Source organism: Lonchura striata, chromosome 5 (genome assembly GCF_050655825.1).
Source record: "Lonchura striata isolate lonStrDom1 chromosome 5, ASM5065582v1, whole genome shotgun sequence".
Taxonomy (NCBI): Eukaryota; Metazoa; Chordata; class Aves; order Passeriformes; family Estrildidae; genus Lonchura; species Lonchura striata.
Genome location: NC_140707.1, coordinates 37,846,315 through 37,863,060, shown reverse-complemented (window position 1 = coordinate 37,863,060; position 16,746 = coordinate 37,846,315). Strand labels below are relative to the sequence as shown.

Sequence of the window (16,746 nt, the reverse complement as noted above, 5' to 3'; positions counted from 1 at the left end):
CAAGTAGCTGTAAATGTTAATTAAAAATAAAAGATAGTTCCAAGTCAGAAATCCACTCGTCAGAGTTTAGCTATTTCCTGCTGTGGAAATAGCTAAGGACCATGCTGTGATGGACACCAACATTTTAGTATTGCATGAAGATGTTTATTTATCTTAAGAAAGACTGACCAGTATAAAAGTCTTTTCCACAATCACCCCGAAGATACCAATATTCTGAATAAGAGTTTGATGATAATCAAGTTTAAATTGTGCAGAAATTAGTATTTACCAACAGTCTGAACAAGGCAACAACAAAAGCTAAGCCACTTCTAAAAAGTTTTCTCAAAGAGGTAAAAAATGCAGAAAGGCTTGAGAGAGAAATGTAAAAAAAGTGAGAAAGACCCTGTCAAACAGATAAATAGGGAATGTACTGTACAAACCCAAAGGAAAAGGACAAACAGCTCCAGCTTGATGTACAATATAGTGGGCTCACTGACATTGCAGGTTTGGGGATTTTTTTTCAATACATTGGAAGGCATTGGACAGATAGGTGGCTTGAAAATACCTTGAATTTACGTTACTTTTGAAAGCGCAGAGGATTTGGCAGATGTTAACTTACCTGGGTACCTGGGGCAGGTAGGAGTCACAGAACAAATGCCTGTTCTGCAAGGAACTCGAACACACCAATTTCTGTCTCTTCTGTGGGTGGCGATCCAAAGAGGACCTCACAGCAATATTATCACTTGGGGCTTGGGATTGTTTCACACACTCTTCACTGAGCCAGCAGCTAGCTTCCAGCTGCTCCAGGTTTTGCTTGGCTTCCAAGAGCTTCTGCTTCTTGACTATCCTTTCCAGCCGGAACCTGACCTTCTTCCGCCTTATGTTTCTTTCGGCCTTTTTTAAGGAGTACCTTTGCAAGAGCTCCAGCTGCACCAGTCTCTTCTTGTTCTGCTGTAGCAGGGAAAGGCAGGTTTCCAGCCCAGTGCTGCTCTGCACCTCAGCCTCTGCACACAGTGTAGGCTCTGTTTGCACTGCAAACTCCCTCTGCTCTTGCTGAAGAGCAGCCAGACGTTTATTCTCATTTATAAGCCACTGCTGGTCTGTAAACAAATCAGTGATTGAAAGAAAGTAAAAATCATAGGAAAACCATTATTTGTTGCTGTCTCGGTAATCAGGTAATCAGCCTTTAGAGGTCATTTAAGAACAGAATTTCTATGCATGTAGAATAGAGACTCAACAAACTATTTAAAAAAAATGTACTGTTGCTCTACTTTGTTGATAACTAAAAGCCTCTTCATTGGGTTAAGGACTCAGGTAGCAACTGCAGAATATAAGCATGTAATCATAAAATTAAAGAATCATTAAATGGCTTGGGTTGGAAGGGACCTTAAAGATCAACTGGTTAAATGTGCACAAAATAAAACAAATGGCAAAGATGCAGGTGAAGCAAACACAACCTTTAGCTATTTGACAAACAGTTCAAAAAACACAAGCTCATACCACCATTAATATGTATTTTTCACAGAATTACCACTCTGCTCCACAAAAGGAATTAGATTCTCTGCTTCCATTAATGACCCCTACAGTTCATAAATGCCAAATATGTTCACAAACCAAGTGACTAACCTAATTTGATAACATGTTAACTCTGCTTACATACTAAATATTCAGAACCTGATCTTTGCAGTCAGTGAGGATGCATTAGAGAACAGAACCATGCTGATTTATTTTAAACCCTGTATGTAAGAATACTTTTATTCCATGCAAGGGACGGATGTGCTTAGAGGTTTTTCAGAGCACACCAGCTTCAATCTGAGCTATGATGAAATGCAACAAAATAAGAGATTATTGAGATCACCATGACCTGGTTGAATCTGATGGCTTGAACCTTAATGAATCAGATTTTGTTCTCTTAATGAAGCAGATCTTTTATGCTGTTATAAAAATATACATATTCAGCTCTCAAGGCAAACAAAAGAAATCTATTGCTGAACAAGCAATGTAAAAATCTCAGGCCAGATTCCTTTACAAGTGAAGCATTTCTCAAAGAACCAAAGTTTCTCAAAGCACTGCTGTCTTTTTTTTTTTGGCTGAACTTAGTTTCAATGTGCAGTCCTTTACTAAATAAGCAATGTTTCATTGCTTATTCAGGGATGTAGGAATTAAGAGGTATTTAGGTTTGATGTGATGGATGAGGGCTTCCTGCAGGTCTGCACAGCTGAGCTGCAAGAGAGGAATTTGGGGCTCTGAAGGTTTCCCTAGTGCAAGAAAACATTAGTGCAGAGACATTGTAGGGATCACCTGCTTGATGAATACTGATCTTGTTAAACACTCTTCATTAGTGATCCCCACCACAATGAATCTCCTGTCCTGCTTAGATGGGCAGCTCTGCACAGAGCACATGGACAGAGGTAGGAATTCTAACTCTATGGTTACTGTATGGATAAAAGGAAAGCATTTTTATCATTATGTTAATTTTTCTTAATAACATTTTTAGTTTTCACATACAAAAACCTCAACTTTGTTGCCAGATGTGTTCTCTTTAACATGATTTTAGCAAGCAGGATATTTGGCAGATGAGTTTCCCTGCAGGAGAGCTGCAAGCTTAAGGTGCTAATTAATCTCTGGTCAAAACCTTGCCTCTGTCAGGAGCTGAGCCACAGAGGGCACAGAAAAGGTGAAGAACTTTGGTAGGTTGCCAAGTAAAGAATTATATTTTTGGCTGGCAAAAACTACCTGCCTGGCTAAGCTTTGCAAGAACACAGTGAAACTAGCAGAACTAGAGGGAAACAGAGAACAAGTATACAGAGCAACAAAATAAATATGTTTTGAGGAAACTCTCTGGATTTTCTGTACTATCTATATATTCTTCTGCTATATCCCATCAAAACAATTTCCTTTTAATCTCTTCATTGTGGCTGGCATAATTAAAGGATAGCTGGCTGCATAAGTTTTGGTCTGAAACCTTGCCAAAAATTCACAGAAGTTTTCTTCTCCCAGGATCAAACAGCAGATTTTGCCAGGTGGGAATGAAATTTTTGTATAGGCACCCTTTGCTTATCAAGAAACCTAGGTCAAATAATTCATTAGAAGACAAACTAGAGAACACCAGAACCATGGCTGCAGGGAGGCAGGATTGGGATCAGCCCAGGAGAGGAGGCTCAGAGCCACAGGGGAGTAGCTGGTGCTGTCCTTCCCAGCAGTGCTAATGACCTGCAGTGCTAATTAAACAGTGCTGCTGAAGCACTGCAAAGGAGGCCCTACAGCTCTGTTAATCAAGGCTCAGTAACTGTTCTCAAGGGAAAGGCAGTTGTAGGAGAAATCCAGTAATTAGCCATAATAAAAGTTCCACTCATAAAACAAAGCATCACTAGCACAGAAATGTTGAGAGGATGGAAGCATGCAGTAATAGAAGGGAAGTGAAGCAGGGGAAGAGGCAGGTACCCACTTTCTTGGATTTGCTGGTTGATGAGTGCTTGGTCATTTTCCAGTTCCTGCTCTGCTTTGATCTGTCCTCTCAGAATCTGCTGCTTTAAATCCTCAACATAGAGCTGCTGCTGTTGAATTTGTTTTCTGTGGAAAGCTTCCTGGTCTCTCAGTTTCTGCTTGTACTCTTCATGCACAGCATCTATTTCTCTGCTGTTAGAAATGTTGACAGTGAATTTAAACCAGAAGCAAATATTATTTGTAACAAAACCAGTCATCTTACTAAAGAAAGACAGACAATTTTCAAGATGTTGTTTAGTTCAATAAAAGTGCATTATGACAGAAACTCATAGCTGTGTCACAGCAGGCTGTGTCATAAATTCCAGAAAACATGACAGCTCTAGTAGTGAAGCAGGTAATTCCATTTCCAGAAAGATAATAGCAAAAATAATTTTAAAAAATATTATCAATTTTCATTTTGCTGTATTCTTCCATAAATGAAACTGGGGAAGGGATTGTTTTCAGATGCTAAAAATTTTTATTACCACTATATAAGATACTTGTCATCTAAGTACTTTCAAGTGCTTTACAGAAATGACCAACATTCTTTGTTTTCAGATCAAAAACTCCAACTTAAAAATATTTACAGACATTGTCAGGATTTCACCAACAGTCTCTGGCAGTGTCAAAGAAAGACCTTGATCACCCAAATCTCTGTTGGATGCAAGAACTCTATCAGGTTACTGCTTCTATATTTGGAGCAGAATTTGGATCAGAAAAGTGAGTAGCCTGTGAAAAACTGCTTTACAATCTTCTGCAAGATGTTTGGCTTCTGACTGTGTGCCAAAATTTTACACACACAGAACAACAACCAAAATAGTATCTTCTTACCATAATGCATTATAATATTCAAGATACCTTAGCCCTCTGAAAGGAATATATATTCTGCTTCTCCATATGCTACCATAAAATTATTAACATTAAAGATAGATCATATCTAAAGGTGACTGCTAAACACTGCATTAATATATATAACCTCAGAAAATTAAACCTATGAATCTTTAAAAAAATGTTTTAATTACAGTTTAATAAGAAATTAAATAATGTATTTATTATACTTCTAAAGCAATAAAAGACACCGAACTCTAAAGAGTCCCTGAAGGTCAAAAAATCATCAAAAATATAATTTTAAAGGAAATATTTGGAAATATCATGTAGTTTGTAAAATCACTACCAATACAATGTCATCTGTATGAAAAGCATGTTTGACCTTTGCTACACAGGAATAATTTAACATCTCAATTTAGAACTCTAAGCATGTGTTCAAAACAACCATTTCTACAGCAAAAACTTGATTTTGTGTGATAGTTTAACAAAAAGAACAGATTAAATAATTGAGCAGCGAAAATCTACAAATCTCCTGGAGTACCTTTACATGGTACATGCATTGCACTTCATAAGACGTAATAGGAAGGTCTCAGTACATAAAAGCTTTAAGATTTTCAATAATTTACAATATTACTATGAATCTTGCTCACACGAGAAAAATGGAATTTGGGTTTTTTTTAATGTTTATGTAAATGTAATGCTGAGCATAACTGAAAGAGAATATCTTCTGTTCAGTTGTCTGCCACAGTGCAAACACAGCACAAACTTTGCTGCTGCCATCTGCTAAGTGGTTTGTGTCCATTTGTCACCCACACAAACAAATTGTAAGAATATGCAGGTCCAAGATCTCTTTGTCCTTGGCTCGTCTCCAAAGATGCCAGTACCCTGTGATTTGTCATTTTTCCCTCTCAGATAAACTTGAATTGATCTCCAGGAAATAGAAGTGGGATGCCTCATTTCTCATTCAGCTGAAGTAGGTTTGAATTGACACTTCCCTGCAGCACTGAAATGGTTCTAGGACAATTACAATGTTCAGGTATTTGTAACACAGGGGGACAAACTCAGTGGTTAAAGAGAGATTGTCTCCCTAAAGAAGAACCACATTCCACACACAGTATTGAATCTGAAGTATCTTGTTAGGAAAAGCTCCCATGGTTTCAATGGTAACTCTGAGGGAGGCTTGCCCTAAATGCAGCTTTGAGGTTGTTTTCCATATTTTCTAAGGAAGAAGTCATATAATCTGGAGGCTAAAGTACTGATGTGGGACAAAACACTTGTGATTTTGGAGCAATTACATGACCTCTGTGCTTTCATACCCTTGGCCTGCGAGGTCTTCAGGACAAGGAGTGCTTCTGGATGCCTATGCACCAAACCTAACAGCCTCTCTGCAGAATCTGGTGACAAGATAGTCTTTAACCTGTTCTACTAACAGACATATGAAAGCTCTGGTTCCTATGGCGGTATGAAAGTTGAAAAATATGAATCTAAATTTGTCACTGGTCTCACATGATCTTGGGCAAGTTGCTTAGTTTGAGACATGTGAAAGAAGCAAAGGATATTCATCCAAGAGAAGTGATGGGGATCCATTAGCAATATCAAACATCAGAAAAGCTGATTTCTATTAATTTATCATTGTTAGCATCATTCTGCATGAAACTAAGGAAATGGAGTAAATCATTGCCAGCAGGCTGAAAAGAAGCATGATACTAATACAGTAGTGAAAGAATTCTTGTTCTGCAGCTGTTTACTAAAACTAGATAAAATTCTTCTGATAAAATATCTCTCATTCTTCCTAACCATGATTTTTAGCTCTCAGCCAATCTTCCCATAAAATTGACTTATTAGATTTCAAACTGCTTACAAACTGAAACCCAGAACATTTAAGTAAATGAAACAATTCAGTGCTGCATTTCCATCCAAAGACCTAACAATGCCCAGAGGGGTGGTTAGGTAACATCTGTTTACAGTTGTGAGAGGGTCACAAGCTTTTCCTATACTTTCCAACCTTGCTGAAACCACACCCCAGCCCCACATTATAAAGGAATAGAGAACAGGCAATACAAACAATGCACGTGGCACAGTGCTGTTTGCTCTCAGCAGCACTAGCATATTCCCTCACGTGTGCAGCGATGGCTTTTTGCTGAACTAACACAAAATTGTGAGATCCTTTCCAACAGCTGTGTGTGTTTGCACACAGAGCAGAACATGAGGCAGGCCAAACTGATGGTATTAATCACAGCTCCACATTATGACTACACCCCAGAAAGGCAGAGTCCAGAGGAACAGCCATACTCCACTTTAAACCTTGGAAAAATTAACTCAGCCCAGCAATCACTGCAGTATTCTTTCTGCTTTTGTTCAGGTGACGTAGCTAGCTGGTACAATTCTCCCTCTGTAAGGTTAAAGTCACTGTAACAAATACTCTTGTTCCAGTATATATACAACTTGCAGTTCTGCCCTTATTTCAGTGTTTCTGCTTCATTTCCTAATTTCTAATAGTACAAAACAAAAATCAGGCAGAGCAGTAAAGCCAGGTCTGAATACGGAGACTGAACATTAAACGGCTTTTTATGAAGCTGCTTCTTACAGACAGTTTACTGAAGTGGAACAAAAAGATAATGAAAACCCATTCAGAGCCACTTACATAATACACAAATGCAAGATGATGTTTTCCCTCTGGCTGTGAAATACTGGCTGTGAGAGAAGAATTACTGGCTAGTTTGGGATACAGATCTATCTCTCACAGAAACTGCTGAAACCAAGAACATGAAGTCAGAATGTTCCCTTTCTACCTTTGAACATGCTATGTCATGTCAGCACACTCCTACTGGTTTGTGAAAATAACATGATAAACTAAACTAAAAAAGGACATGACAATGGCCCAGAAAGAAAATAACACATTCACACACACCTCATAGCTAATTCACCTAATAAGCAATTCAAAGAACAATCAGTTTGTGTAATATATGTTTGAATGACTTAACTAAAACCAAGTATCAATCCTGTTAACATAGGAATTTAGCCAAATTCTGTAATAAGTAGGAGAGATCACTAATTTTTTAATCTAAAACATATTAAATCAGATGTATTGTTAAATTTAGACATGAAACCCTGGAATGCTATGAGATACAGCAAAAAAGCACAGCATGCTGTTGCTCATATTCGTGCTTTTCCACACAAGCAATCTGCACTCAGTACAGTTTTAGCAGGAAATAAAATAGCCTCAGGACAAACATAAAAGAAACAGCTTCATTTCTGCAGGTATCTAGACATACATGAAGTCTGGTTTCACAGGACCTGCATACTCTAGCATACAGCATATTAAAAAAAAGCAATTTTGCAGAGAATTTCATAAAAGCATGCAGATTTCTGGGTGTATCAAATGCAGCAAGAAGTGCCAACAGTTACCCCCTCCTCCAAGCAAACCATTAAAAGCTGCAAGTAAGATGACAAAAAAAGGACACCAACCCTAAACTAAAGATAATCACAATACTGAGAAAACATTAATGTGATACCGATTCTGCTGAATTGCTTTTCCATCTCATTTTTCTCTCCAAAGTTTGCACGGTGCATGCTAAACGAACCATCTATAAATCCACATTTTTTTCCAGCCGGTTTTGTTGTCAGCTCTCTGGGATCCTATTGTGCAATTCTCCTCCCCTCTTCCCCAAACACTTCTGCTGCTGATGCAGAGGCTGGCGGCTGCTACAGCATAATGCAGCTTCCAGTAACTATGGCAGCAATAGCTCTGAATACCTGCTGCAACAAAATCCTAAGGCTCAGATAGAGAAACTACAGTGAAAAAGAATTACTTGTGGCAAAAGCTGAAATTTTCCAGTTTTCTCAGAAAAAACATCAGTCAAGTTAGCATCCCCATCTTTTCGACTGCCTAGTGTTCAAGCCTTATTTGTCTTTTACAAATTATTTTTCCCAAGGGAAAAATAGTTAAAAATAAAGCAGAAAAAAAGATGCTGGCAAGGCATTTTGCGCCCTTGCAAACCCCACACTGAGAGCAGTCACAAGTTAGAGTTACAAGCCTATCCACTAATACACATCTACACAACTGCTCCCAGCTTCTCCAGCTCTATCCTCCCCCTCTAGCCGTGTCCAATCCGGGCCCCTTCCCGCAGGGGCTCAGAGCAGCAGCAGCAGCAGCAGGCACCACGCAGCTGCACAGGATCCACATCTGCTGCTGCCTGGCACAGGGGCCCAAACCTCTCCCTCCTCTTCCCTAAAGCAAAGGGAAGAGCAGTGAAGGGGATACAAAGACCTTGTATTGTCACCTCCTTCAGCATCCCAAAGGAATGCCACTCACAGAATTCAACCCAAAAGTTGGGAAGTGGTGGGCAGGAGGTGGGAGCCAGAAGTCAGTCAAAATGGCCAGCAGGGTCAGAAACCTTTAGAAATAAGGGATCTTTGGAAACCTACACACATAGTAATCCCCTTCGCAGAAGTTGCCATCAAGTGAAGTGCCATTTAGATTTCTGATTAATTGGTTTGCTTAGAGAAAAAGCACACTGTTCTGTTTCATGTGTGGTTTTTTTAGCCTTATGTAAACTTACGTAACTGCAAAACCTCTTCTTATTTGCCAAAGCCCCCAAAATAACAGCAAAGCAATGCCTTATTTAAAGCACCCCTTTAAATACATCTCTAAACCAGACCTCTTTTAGGCCAAGAGTCACATGCAAAAGACACAGCCACATTCTCCAATAAAGGCCAATGCTGCCTCTTTAAATTCCAGTTCAGCTAACACAGGTTTTCCCTTCACAATGTCAGTTATTAATAGAATTAGTTACCCTACTAATCCACTATACACAATTCTGCTGTAAACTGTAGAGTTGCTGTAACTGACCCAGTGCATTTGTGAAACAGAATATTTGAGGTATCTTTTAAGAGATGCAAAAGTTTTCTTTAACCTTTTTGTTCTGTTTTTTGGTAGAGCATTTTTAAATACTCAAATGAAAGCTGTTAATAAGAAGTCAAGAGTATTTTGCAGATATTAGTTGGACAAGTTAACTATACCACATTAGAATAATAAATATGTTGGTTATACTGTATTGAATTCCACCCGCCCCACCATTTAACAATGTTGGTATTTTCAAGGAAAGGGAGTTCAAGCATGTTTCAAGCAGCTAAATAATTCAATGTGCTGCTATACCACTGAACTCTAATGGAAAAACTCCTATGGATTTTTTTTTTTAATCCACCAAGACAATAAAATCAGAATTTTTGTTTGCATGCAGTATGGTATTAAGGTAATGGCAGGAGAAAGACCTTTGTTATCTACTTGTTTGTGGTGATGCTGTAATATGATGACTGATGCCATTCACAAGCCTTCTGTGTGTTTGCTGGCTGACAGCAAACATCAGAAATTTGCAGTGCTGGGGCTCTTGTGAGTAGGGTGTATGAGCAAGCAACTAAATGAGAGTATAATGACTCACAATGTCTGAAGTTTTAATATTTGTGTGCAGTCATAGAAAATAGTTTTTCCTCTCATTTCTCAAAATATTTTAATGTACATTTAAAGGTTGAACTGGTAATACAACCCATAAAAGGCAGATGAGAAAAATGTCATCATACTGACAGCATGAGACAGAAAATTCATATCATTACTAATTGTCACTGTAATACATGTGTTGCCATGATCTGAAATAAGAAACTGAGAAGAAAGTAAAGTACCATCAGGTCCTGATGAAAAAGGTACTTAAACCCGTGGAAACTCAACAGTTTCTGAATTACTTCTGTTTGCAGCTGCTGTGCTTCTTTGCATGAATGAACCACATTCTATGCTAGGAATATTTTTTTTTCACTTTTCCCTAAAGCAATTTTATTCTTGCCACAAGAGAACCCAATTTATCCAAGCAATTTCCAAAATACTAATGAGTATTCCCAGTACCTACTATTGGCACAAAATCTAATACATTTAAGGCTCTTATATGCTGGAAATTGGTGGCAACTTCAGAGTAAGCCTCACTCTAGTTATGGCTTTTAAATGCACACTGCACATGGAACAAAGATGCAAACCATTTGCACAAGATCACATATGAGAACAGAACACGGTTGCAGAGCCTTGCCTGTAACTCAGCTTCATGTACATGTTCTTGTTCCAATATGATAAAATAGTTTGAATTAAAGCTTAAAGTGTTAGCTTCCATCTCTTCTGGAGGAAATCAGTGTAGCACAGGAAAAAGGCAAAGCTAAAGGTGTCAAAAATTTCAGCATGATTTAGACACATCAATAATCTTACCTTGTTTCAAGAGAACATTTGTTTTCTTCACAGTTTCTACATTTTTGACTGCAAAAATAAAAACAGGAAATCAAATATTCGGGGAAAAAGGGTGAGAAAAATTCACTGAAGCCTATTGCACACAATGTTGCTGCAATTTTCAGTAGAGGATGATGCAGATTTCTAGCAGCTAGGAGAGCACCAAGACCTTTCAAGTGAGAGGGGAACAGAGAACAAGAAACACACACAGAGCTTAACCTGGTCTTCTATTTTCCTCCAAGCATCTCTTTCTGGCAGAGACAAGACCCTGCATTAGGGCAGACTTTTCTACTGGTGATCAGATAAATACTCCCTGTAGTCCACTTAGTCCTGTATTATGGTTTGCAAAGTATCTCTCACACACCTTTTAGTACTTGACATTGACCTTTCTTCATGAGACACCACATATATAATTTTATTCTTATAATATCAATCTTAGGCTAGGTGTCTCAACCATTACCCCCTCCTTGAGCAAAACTTCTTGTCTGTACAGAAACACAGGCTCACAGGTTACTGCAAAAAGACAGTAGGACCACTGGATTACTTAAGGTGAAAACCAGCTATTATAAGATGTAGTTTACAGATCATTCCTGTAAGAGATGGACATTATAAAACCCAAGAAAATGCAATACCACAACATTTTCATTTTTAACTGCAGTAACCATCTGAAATCCTCTAGGTAAGCATGAGGATAACTTTAAGCAATGTAACATGCTTGTAACATCCTGTCCAAGTGATTAAAAAATTGCTCAACACAAACAAGTCTGCTATCTGAACATGGTCTATAAAAAAAAAAATCAATCAGAAATGTTCTGCAGTTTTGTCAGGTTAAAAAGGGAAAACCAAGTAAAAATTCATGATAAACTGTTCATAATGCTTCTGGATTTCTTCAGTTTTTTCTAGATTCATCAAAAGAACTAGTGACAAGAGCTCCACAACTGTTTTTAGCAACATAAAGAGCACCTTGGTGTGTACATTTGAAGGTCATTAGACAAACCATTATTTTTAAAATTATTTCTAACTTTTCCTAAGAAAAGAATAGCAATGATGTGTAAAATGTTCTTCAGTACATAAATAAAATCACTGCAGCAAATGAAAAGCAAATGCAGAGATTAAATACCTTAAAGAGAACATATGAAAAACAACACTAAGGTGGAAAGCGAACCACTTGGTTAGAAGCATGAAGAATATTTAAAACAGAGATAACATTTTATCCTCATAAAAATGAGATTAAATACTTCCTCTAGAAAGAGATAAAAGATTCCCAGTATGTTACCACACCAAAAGCACTCTAGCAAGAAGCAGAACCACCAGCAGATATGAATGAAAAGATAGCTGTTTCTTGCCTTTAACAGGTTAATTGAATGTGCCAGGCTGAGAGGAATTAAAAAAGAAAAAATAACCCAGTTATATTTAACTCAGTAATATTCTATTTTCAATGTTATGAAGTGAAACACAGAACATAATTCATCTTCCTGATACATATTAATCACTGTCTTCATCACACCAATCCTTTCCATTTCATAAAGTCTCTGCTATGAAAGCATACACTAAACACTGAGTATGAGCAGCAGTATATGCCTTATTTACTGCTCAGTTAAATAACAAAAGCAAAAACAAAAACAAGGAATTACACTGGCCTTCTGAGATGAAGGGCTCAATGAGCACTTGAACTAAAGGGAATTTATGAACTAACCCTCTGATTTCCTCAACAAATATGCAGCAAAAGTCAATTGGTAATAATTGCCTTGGCTAAATCATATCCTGAAAAGGCCATTCTGCAATAATATTGTAAAAATCATAAATTAGCTGTAAAGCAGATGTCCAAGTGAATTGAATTAAGGCTGACATTCTCATCTAAGATACTTTCTTACTGAGCATCAATAAACGATTTTGCAGGTTTGTTGCTTGTATATCTTAATGCTCTACACTAGTTGGCTGGCAATGTATTTTCTCTTGTATTCTATTCTTGTATGTATTCTTGTATTTCTATTGTATTTTCTCAATGTATTTGATATTTTTATTTGACTACTTAAAAACATGATGGGACTTACTCTGTATGCCAAGTCCCTTATTTCAGACATCATCCCAAAAGAGAAATTGTTTTTTCAGGTGTTTTTTTTTCTTAGTTTTAAACTTACTTGTAGAGAGAAGAAAGGATATAATGTGGCGAATTGATGCAACTTCCATCCAAATTGAGCCAGTCCAAAGCTCCATAACTCACAGTGGGTGGGGTTTCATTAATCTACAGAAAGCACACCACATAGGACAGGGATTTTAAAAAATCACAGCAACCCAGGAACTTCCAAGTTATCATTAGGACTGTCATTGTTAACTATTGTGTGCAAGGCTGCACACAGTACTTCCCATGTGAGTTTATAATCTCACACTTCTGCTTAGTCTTTGATAATTAGCAAAATTGCTACATTTTTGTTACTGAGTACATCTCTTTTTGCAGCTCTATTTGAATGTACTGCATGTTTTAGTAATCGAGAAATTAAGAATGAAAACAAACAGAAGTTAAGCCCCTTATCTTGAAGTGAGTACAAAAGGATGCAAGAGTGGAAAGCAGAAAACATTAATAAATGAAAATAATTTCAAAAGGTAGACTCTTGCCAATAGCAGTTGATAATATGGTTAATTCCTAAATGAGAAAACTTGTATTTTTAAATTAGGTTTTTAGTTACAGTTGTCATTTTAAGAATTATCTCATTTCTTAAACATTATTGAACTAGCCAACCAAAAAATATCTTACAGTAATTAGTTCCTGAATTTAACATACCAAGAAATATTTTGTCTATTCCCGATAGAACTGCTTTCAGAGTCAACAACACTTAAATACTTAATCCCATAAATTTTCCATTTCTTCTAGTATACTTCATTCAAGACAGTGTAATGACAAAGAAGGAAGATAACTCCGAAAATCATCACATGTGGAAAGATTCTTAACTGGTCTTTTCACTGCAGCATTCTGCCTTTTTATTTCAATCCTACTGTAGTCATGACTAGAAATAGGAAACACTAAATTATTCAAGAGGTCTGCATCATCTTTTGCTAAGCACATCTGAAGGAAGTGCTAGTGTCCTCCCACAAGAGGTTTAGTGTCATTACAGACCATTAAGATGGAGGAAATGAAGCAAGTGAATTTGATGATGAGATGAAATATTATCTTTATCAGGCCAGCTTTTAAGAAGAAAAAAAGAGAAAAAAAAAAAGAAGAGAAAAACTGTTTCAGAACTTACTGATCTTCTTAGTCTTAAGATAGCAGCTTCTGCTGGGTGATTGAATCTAAACTTATAAGATTTGCCAAGGACAACAAGGGCCCCTGTGAAAACAAAATAATTAGATATTTACAGAGACATAATTAATCAAACTACTATAGAGTAATAGGTTAAAAAAATCTGACCAATTGCTTTCTGTAAATCACAGAAGTGAGAACTGTTTTTACCATTTGTCACTATGGAATGGCAGAGTTTTCAATCTGTAATGACAGCATCCAAATAAATTAATCTTAGAGATCTCTGCAGAGTAAACTGTAAATTCCTCATTCATATTAAAAGCCAGCATGACTTCATGCCAAAACAATAACCAACCCACTGCTCAAAACTTGTTTTTACACTGTATCTTTAAGACTCTAGATCACTGCAAGCTCCCTGAAGCTAGACTGTTACTTTAAAGAACCTGAAAGTATGGAAACCTGATCCATTTAATCTGAATTCATTCATTATAGCCTATGACTTAGTGGCTACTAGCTTCCACCTAAATACATCATGAGAAAGCTGAAGGTTATTTCAACCATATTATATAATTGCCAAAAAACCCTTTCAGTGACCAGCTGACTTAGAGTCAGTCTCCACTATTTTCCACAATAAAGTCTCTGACTACGTCTTCCCTTTTCAAAACCCTACATACTACCATTGCCGAAAGGATACAGAATATTGCCTCCAATGTTTTAATTTTACTTCTATGGGGTACCTAATTTATTTAGCCATGGATCAAACCTTGTGGAGCTGGCAGCGGACTGAGATATGTCTTTCTTTGATCTGCTCAAGTTCCATAAATTCTAGATCTGAACTGCACTGCCGAGGTGACCACAGTGCAGCGTTCATTCCCAGAAAACACAAATCTTGCCTTGTGACAGACGACAGGACCCAGACACTTCACACCCGTTGACAGAGCAGCGCGCGCCCGGGGCCGGCCGCAGGGTGACGATCCCGCAGTGGTTGTCTATCCAACAGTGGTTCCTCTCAATCCACTGCCCCTGCAAAACTGCAACACCGGGATTACCTCACCTGCTGAAGGGGTTGGGCTTGCCCTGCTCTCCTCAGAATGGACTGCCACAGACTGTTTGACACTGTGCATACTTCATACCCCAGAGAAACGTATCATGTGCAAAACAAGATTAAATACTGCTGGTAAATACTTAATCACAGCAAAAACTTACTACTCAAACTCACTATTGGAAATAGTGACATTGTTTCTGTATTTCTGGTACTGTATTTCTGATCTGTGAGCTGATGTGCAAATTCTTGTTATGTTGAATTTTATTAATGCCATTATGGCATTTATTGTTTATAATTTACTAATCTTTTGGCAGAAAATAATCAAACATAACCAAGCTTAGCAGAACTTAACCAAAGATGAGATCCTGTGAATTTTCCAATTTTAGTAGAAACTTTCAGTTCTCTATCATAGTATCTAGCTCCTGAGATTGACCACTAAAATTAAAACCAGAAATTAAATTAAGACATATTCTAAATAATTTGGACTTTATATCTAAAATATTCTGTACAAGTAGAGTTGAAAATCATTTTCAATGTCTCGTGATCACTTGTGCCCCTAGTTTAGGGCAAAATATCTGAGAATTTGGATGTTAGATGTAGATAATTTTAAACTCTAGTGAAGCATTTTACAAGTGGGAAGAAAATTCTGAAGAGATCTCAATTTGGTCATATCCATTGACTTTTTAACCTCTTAAACAAAAAATAATCACATATTTTAGCAAACATTAATAATGAGCCTCTTCTACTTAACTCTTTCAATAAAGAAAGCTGACAAAAAGAAACTCTACCTAGCTGTTACACATGACAAATGCAAACTTCTTGGTTTGACCTGGCCATATGACAAATTAAGTTGTAATACCATTCTCTTACCAATGTCTTGATCTTGGTCTGAGTCACTTCTTCCAATTTTGGTTGTTCCTTCCTGAAACAAAAAAGAGCTAATTTAAAAGTTGGTTACAAAAAAGACTATATATACGACTTTAAAAAGCTTTGGTACATCATTTTAGCAAATACTTAAAATAAATTGTCTCTGAATGAATTGTTTGAAGCAAATGCTGTGTACTCATAATATTTCAGCCCATTGTCCCCCTTAATATTGCAATTACTCTTCATCCTGAAGTATGTCAGCTTCCATAACTCCAGTAGATAAAGTAACCCTCAGTGGATGACGTTTGGACCAATATTTTGAATATGAACATGCACCCTGATGCTTTGCACTTTTACAGTGAGAGTTGGTGTTTGCAGAAATGAGATAATGAATTTAATAAATAACCATGCAGAAAGAAAGAAGCTACAAAATTATGATTCAATTAACCAGGCTTTTCTAATTTAGAAGTAACAGAATTCCTAATTTGTAAGGGCACTTTGTCATATCTTTAATCTAACTACTAAAGAAGAACTTTTTTCTGAAACTTAAATGACATCTATGAAGTCTTCCTGGTGCTTATGGTAGATGGGCAAATTCCCAAACCTGAAGATTCAATAACTTCAAAAAAAGAACTGCCTAGAAACAAATGTCTCCAGAACAAGATTTGAACTATATTATGGGTCAGCAATGGAAGTGAGACAGTAGTTTTATGGTTGCTTACAAATACCAATAAAAAATAGTTGTTTAAACAATAACACAAGAAAAAAAAACTGCCAAAAAAGGCAATTAATTAAATTAATTTACCATCTATCTATTACTTTCCATTACCAGTTCTATGTTTTTTCCTAGGGAAAAAACCCAAGATAATTTCCCAGTTCTAAAGAGACAATGTAATTGGTTATGGTAAAGTGATTGGTAAATGCACTCTAAAATTACTTTAATGGCAAGCCTCTCAATTTTATTAAAATTAATTATGGACAGTAAACAGTATGATTTTGTATTCAAATTAGAACAAATTACATATATTCTCTCCTCCA

The 16,746-nt window shown here is 37.0% G+C and overlaps 1 protein-coding gene across 7 annotated transcripts in view; it reads right to left on the bottom strand.

Moving 5' to 3' along the window:
• STARD9 (StAR related lipid transfer domain containing 9) overlaps window positions 1-16,746 on the bottom strand; it is a 102,209-nt gene that overhangs the window by 21,238 nt on the left and 64,225 nt on the right. For 4 of the 7 annotated variants that reach the window (XM_085581869.1, XM_021533516.4, XM_085581871.1 and 1 more), the window contains 7 exons: window positions 15,712-15,763; window positions 14,690-14,827; window positions 13,801-13,883; window positions 12,700-12,803; window positions 10,541-10,588; window positions 3,428-3,618; window positions 599-1,079 (listed from right to left, as the gene is read on the bottom strand). In XM_085581869.1, coding sequence (XP_085437995.1) covers window positions 599-1,079; window positions 3,428-3,618; window positions 10,541-10,588; window positions 12,700-12,803; window positions 13,801-13,883; window positions 14,690-14,827; window positions 15,712-15,763 — 1,097 coding nt within the window. Of the gene's footprint in view, window positions 1-598; window positions 1,080-3,427; window positions 3,619-7,808; window positions 7,946-10,540; window positions 10,589-12,699; window positions 12,804-13,800; window positions 13,884-14,689; window positions 14,828-15,711; window positions 15,764-16,746 lie in introns of those variants that run through there. The other 3 variants (XM_085581870.1, XM_085581873.1, XM_085581874.1) reach the window with 3 other exon arrangements.